The sequence below is a fragment of the Rhinatrema bivittatum genome, chromosome 7, assembly GCF_901001135.1.
Source record: "Rhinatrema bivittatum chromosome 7, aRhiBiv1.1, whole genome shotgun sequence".
Taxonomy (NCBI): Eukaryota; Metazoa; Chordata; class Amphibia; order Gymnophiona; family Rhinatrematidae; genus Rhinatrema; species Rhinatrema bivittatum.
Genome location: NC_042621.1, coordinates 301,897,409 through 301,903,897, shown reverse-complemented (window position 1 = coordinate 301,903,897; position 6,489 = coordinate 301,897,409). Strand labels below are relative to the sequence as shown.

The following is a 6,489-nucleotide window of genomic DNA, read 5'->3' as shown; positions in this document are numbered from 1 at the left end:
TCATCTCTCGCGCCTTTTCTTTTTTACATCTTTTTAAGTGTGATGGGGATGATTATTTGGTGTTAAGGTTTTATTCCTTAATCTATGCTGATGATGTCCGCGTGGCAACGCTATAGGTCTATTTCCCAGTTCGCTCCCGTAAAGGAACAGAATTCCTAAACCCCCCCTACCTAACCTACCTGCCTTTTACCCTACTTTCCCCGACCCCTAAAACATCTCTGACTACCCTTTTTTTTTTTTTTTAGTAAAATGTATCTCCTTACACGCTGTCCATAGCAGAAGCAAATTACGCGGTTGTGGGATCCTGGTGCGCGCTAGTGGGCATAACTGAGTTCATGGGTGCAGTCCTGGCTCACCCATGCACTGCCTACGCCCCCCCCCCGGACCCGCCCCATCCCACCCCTTTTTCGCCACACCTTTTATATCCGCGCACTGGCAGATAACGCGAGTGGTTGTGGGCCCTCCTAAAATCTGCGTGGCACGTGTGCGTCCCTGTCGCACGCACATCTCCCGGATTTGCCGTGTGCGGGGCTTTTAAAATTCGCCCTTAAGGTCGTTGGGAGTATTGCTCGATTTTACACGGACTATGGAGAAACGGGTTTCACAGGTAGCAAGTAAATTTGCATTGTAGATCGAAGATGCCTGAGATCTATCAGTGCATTTTTAAATCTTGAGGCTCTAAAATCTTTAAGTAAGATGTGGTACTCTCACATCTTACTTATTGCAATGCATTGCTTCTGGGGCTTCCTGGTAAATCCTCACGAAAGTTGCAAGTGATTCAAAATACGACAGCTCGATTAATAACAGATAACCAAGGAGAAGTCCGGCTGGACCACCGTCCTTAAAGCTTCACTGGCTCCCAGTGGCCGAGAAATGCAAGTTTAAGATTCTGACAGTGGCATTTAAGAACATTCAAGGTATTGGGGCAAAACAGCTTGAGATCCGTGTTCATGAATATGTTTCAAAGAGAAGCCTGCATTCGGCAAATAAACATCTGTTGCAAGTTCCAGCAGTTAAGAGCATTCGCCATGTGTGTTTGTGGAAGAGATCATTTTCCTTATCTGTTCCGAAATTGTGGAATGACCTCCCATTAGATATAAGAGAAGAAACGGATCTCTCAAAGTTCTGCAAATTGTTAAAAACACGGTTGATGGGAAACTTAACTTGGTAAGTAACGTCTAATTCAATCTCTTTGGATTTTATGAACTGCCATTTTAATTTTAATCAATGAATATTGTTTAGACTACGTTATTGAATAGGTTATTTCTCATCTTGCCCATTGCCTAGGAAAATTCTATCAAGCAATTGATAAATAATTGTAAATAAATAAATAAGTGGTTATTTACTCTTCTAATTAGTACAAGAACTAGGGGACATTCCTTGAAACTAATAGGTTGAAAATTTAAAACAAATTGGAGAAAGTACTTTTTTCACTCAGCGCACAATCAAGTTGTGGAATTTGTTGACAATGTGCTCAAGGTTTAAGAAGAGCTTGGACAAGTTCCTGGAAGAAGTCCATAAATCATTATTGACCAAATGACTCAAAGAGAGTCACCCCTTGTCAACGAGAGTGAGCAGCAAGAAATCAAATCTACTTCTCTGTATTGGCCACCTTTGGAGATGGGATAGTGGGCTTTATAGACCTTTGGTCTGACCCAGTATGGCACTTCTTATGCCATTCAACATTCAATGTGACTTTCCCTATACTGTGGACACCCCCCTCCCAATACCACATGCTGCTATCCAGCACTTAGTGTGAGCTACCCTCTCACTGAAACCCCAGTACCACACACTACCATCCAATGTTCCCTGTGATACCCCCTCAATGAGTCACTGTCATCTAGCACTCTATGTGACCTCCACCAAACTGAGACTCCCAATGCCAGACATTGACATTCAGCCCTCAATGTGACTTATCCCCTCACCAGGTGCTCTGAATTCCCCATGCTGCCATCCCACTTTCCGTGATTTACTCCCTTTGCTGATCATAGAGCACCATGTCAAAAGGAACAAGTTAAAACAGTCCTGTTTTCACCCCATTGCCTGCATAGAGTTATTGTCCTGATTTTTTAATTTTTTTTTTAGGAAAAATCACCCTAGATTTCCTCCAGTAAGGTCACTTACCAAAATGATAAAAGGGATGGAACAGCTCCCCTATGAGGAAAGACTAAAGAGGTTAGGACTGTTCAGCTTAGAGAAGAGACAGCTGAGGGGGGATATGATAGAGGTGTATAAAATCATGAGAGGTCTAGATTGAGTGAATGTGAATCAGTTATTCACTCTTTCGGATAAAAGAAAGACTAGGGGGCACTCTATGAAGTTAGCATGTAGCACATTTAAAACTAATCGGAGAAAGTTCTTTTTCACTCAATGCACAATTAAATCTGGAATATGTTGCCAGAGGATGTGGTTAGTGCAGTTAGTGTAGCTGGGTTTAAAAAAAGGTTTGTATACATTCTTGGAAGAGAAGTCCATTACCTGCTATTAATTGTTGACTTAGAAAATAGACACTGCTATTACTAGCAACGGTAACATGGAATAGACTTAGTGTTTGGGTACTTGCCAGGTTCTTGTGGCCTGGATGGGCCACTGTTGGAAACAGGATGCTGGGCTTGATGGACCCTTGGTCTGACCCAGTATGGCATGTTCTTATGTTCTTTTGAAATTTCCCATCTTTCTTACATTTTGAGACAAATTCTTTGTGCATAGATAATATAAGTAATGAATGCTACAGATCTGTGACAAAGCATCTCCTGTCTGACTGAAGGATTAAAAACTGGGACTGAAGAATAGCTATCCAGCGCCTTCCCTCTGCTTACGAGGATCAGTGGTCTAGAAATCCGATTGGCTGACACAGGTCAGCTATGGGGATGAAAATGTAATAACTCATTCATCTCTCTCTCTCTCCCCTACCCTTGTGCATCGGTTAAGATAGACCAGTTTTCCACAATGACTCGTGACCCTGTATGAGCATGCTTTACAAGAGGATGGTGAAGGCCACTTCTTGAGTAAATGTCTTCATTTTCAGTCAACGTGACAACAAACCCCCTTAGATTTCCAGGAGATCTGAGCTAATGTGCTCAGTTTTTGCCTTGCCCCCACTAATGCATGAGATGCACTGTTTGTAGCAACTTACCAACCTATTCTGGCCCAGTTTAAAAGCCATACACATGATTGCCATGCCTGTAATAAGATACAGTGACAGGAGCAAGAAGTAATTGCGGTGCTGAGGGACGATGTCTCCAAATCCAATAGTCGTCAAGGTAATAAAGCAAAAGTAAAATGAATCAACATAGCTCCAGTCCTCTTCCCATATGGGAAGGATGAAAGCACCACACAAAATGTACGCAAACATGATTAAGACAATGAGTATGATGGGAACATTAAGCTTGCCGAGCTCTTCCCCAATTTTATCAAAGTTGGACAACACAAGTTGGGACTGTGATATGGCCTTCAGCTCCGGGCAAGACATAGACCTATCAGATTTGTTCAATCGAAGTGGCCAGTTTTGCAGATTCTGTTTGGCAATAATCATCTCAAAGATCTTCGTGTTCCGCATCTGCAACGATTTCTTCTTTACTGCAGACTGGCTCTTCAGCACCTCGGTGATGCTCAACGGCTCCTTCATTTTCAGCACTCGTGAATCAAAGTCGTCATTCTTCGGTTTGGTCCTGAAGATGGAAAATCTTCTGGACAGGGTGGATGGAATCCTGGTGCCAGCCCTTCTGGCACTGTTGTAAATCCATGTCAAGGTGCACGCGAGGATGTCTCCCAGGTCTGCCAGCACCAAGAGCATTAAAGGGATGCCCACAGCTGCGTAACAAATACAAGCAAATTTCCCAACGTCTGTTTCGGGAGAGATGTGGCCGTATCCTGGAAAACAAAGCAAGACAGAAGAGAAGTTCTGATTGACGTTGTAATACAATAGACAGATGTGGCCTCAGCGTGTGCTGTGGCTGGAGATTTGCAGTATGGTCATGCATGCCAGGACATTTTAAGAGAAACACACAACATTAAGGTCTAGTGTTCTAACATCCTATGCCTGGCTGTGAGGTGGTTTGGGAACTTTGGATCAAATGGCACCTGGCTGGTTCTTCCCTGAACTCCTAATAGGATCACACAGGAACTTGAGTGAGAGGTAACTCTGCAACCATCGAGATTTCACCAGGGTCTTGAACCCTCTCACTCCAACTAGAGAAAGAGAGAGAGAGTGAGTGACACTAGTTCTGTCATGCACTGGCTATAAAATAATTTGGGATCTCATCAATTTTTATTTTTCCAATAGGCAAAATACGGGAGAAAACCTTAAGGCTCGATCTGAGCCCAGATATTCGTTTATATAAAAACAAATGCTAACCGTAACACAGCAGATACATGAGCTTGGATCGGCTCAGAGGCCTGTGTTCTGCGTATCTGCTAAGATCAGTAAGTGGTCAAATATCTCTAAATATTTCACCTGCAGCATTTTTAACTCATGATACAAAGATGTTTCATACGGGATGACAGCAGTAAAGAAGCATTTGTTCCCCCCCCAGTCTGCTCATGTGTGCCGTGCTGTCCCAGGTCTTAATCCGTGCTCTTCTCCCTCTCCATCCCCCCCTCCGCCAGGTCAAGGTTCAGAAGACATTTCTCTCTCCGTCCTGCAGAGCTTTGCTCCTGTGAAGCCTTGGGAAGGCAGGCTCCCGAGACGCTCTAGAAACGTCGACGCCATTCCTTTCCCAAGCAATGGGAGACCCAGCTTTCAAGAACTATTTGTAGAACGTTTTGGAAGCTGGTGATGGGGATGAGGGCCACGTCTTAAAGTGACGTTGAACAGGGTGACTGAGCAGGAGGAGGCTGTTTATAATCAACATGTGGAGCAAGTCCTCCAAATGCAGGAGAGCTGAGCCACCCGATGTTCATACCTGAGAACCTCTGAGCTGTGGTCACCCTGAGGGAGGGAGGGGAGAAAGGAAAACCCGAGTATCAGCTTTCTCTGCTCTGCCCATCCACACTTCCACTTTTCCTCCCTCCAGGCCAGACCCCCAGCCCTCTCTTTGCTCCCACCCCCCCTTTGTGCCCCCTTCCTCAAGCCCTGGGATCACTGCTCCAGGCTGAGCTCTGTGGGTTGCAGTTCCTTTCCCACGTACTCCCCATGTACTGCCTGCAATGTGGGCGATCCAGCTCCCCCCCCCCCCACACTCCTGTTTCCTGCAGGCTTCCTGGGGGGGGGGGGGGGGGATGCTGGAGAGGCCCCAAAGCTTTTTATTGTTATTTCAACCACCATAAACTCGACCCAGTAATGTTTTTGTTTCTTTATTCACCTGTCAAGAACAGAACAATGGTTCTCGGGCATTATTTAATAATTCCCATCCTTACCTACTATTGCTGCCCCACCTCCTACGTCCAGCGTGCAAGGAACCCCCATGGGTTCATCTTCACGCTTCCAAGCAAAAGTAGAAGGGAATCACTAAATCTAACGCTTTGAAATGTTCTTCATTAAGTATAATTCACCTTCGTATCAATATATAGCACCAGTCAGTTGTCTAACACAATCTTAATGAATACCAGAACCCTCCCCGCCCAAAAATTATTTATGCAACAGATATGTAAAGTAAAAATCATATACCTCACGTATCTCACACACACACACACACACACACACACACCTTTCATTCCTACAAACACTTATACAATAAAATCAAAGTTATACAACTGTCCGTGAGTATAAGAATGTGAAAGTTTGCACTAATACAATCTATGCAACAAGATCAGTGCATACTTTGTACCCTCTGGGAACTGTATGTACCTTCACCGTATTGTTACCTTTGCGGTTACATCTTCATGCTTCACCAGCACAATAGTATCGACAATGCAACAGATGGTAAAACATTGCTAAAACCCAAATCAGTTAAAGAGCATTCAAGATCTGGCTTCTCATTCTATGAGGTAGGGAGTCCAAATGCAGAGCACAGATTTGTACAGAGTCATTCTTTTTCTTGAAAGGGTTCACTTAAGTGCCCAATTTCTCCATAGTGATGAGCTGATGCAGGTGCATTCCTCCAGTACGTGAAACTGGGAGTATGAGAATCTCTCCAAAAGTGCAGAATGGTCCTTTGTTCCAATTTATAAATCTTTTTGCAACCCCAAGAAAGATCAGCAAACGAATCAATCACAGCATTACGAGGTACATAGAAGCCCACAATTTGTGGCATATATGATAGTATATTATGCCAGGGCCACCCAAATGCATGGCCCAAAGTCCCCACTGCTGCCGGGCATGTTACGCAGGTCTCGGAATGAGTTAATTTAGCTCAAAAAGCTCTATGCTATGAAATAAGGACATGGACTAAGAATTTATCCTGAATCGGTTTCAGCACTATTTTACTGGGTATCACATTAATGGTCATTAAAGCAAAGGGAAAAGTGTTTAATCATTAATAGCAAATGTAAATCTTGTTTCCATTTACTTAATAGAAATGGAAAATCTACCTGATAATCTTCATTTAT

General features: G+C 43.7%; 1 protein-coding gene across 1 annotated transcript in view; it reads right to left on the bottom strand.

Moving 5' to 3' along the window:
- Positions 1–3,049: 3,049 nt before the first annotated feature.
- Positions 3,050–6,489, bottom strand: part of KCNK18 (potassium two pore domain channel subfamily K member 18) — a 48,513-nt gene continuing 45,073 nt past the window's right edge. Inside the window, exon 3 of the mRNA XM_029610747.1 lies at positions 3,050–3,873. Coding sequence (XP_029466607.1) covers positions 3,050–3,873 — 824 coding nt within the window. The remainder of the gene's footprint in view (positions 3,874–6,489) is intronic.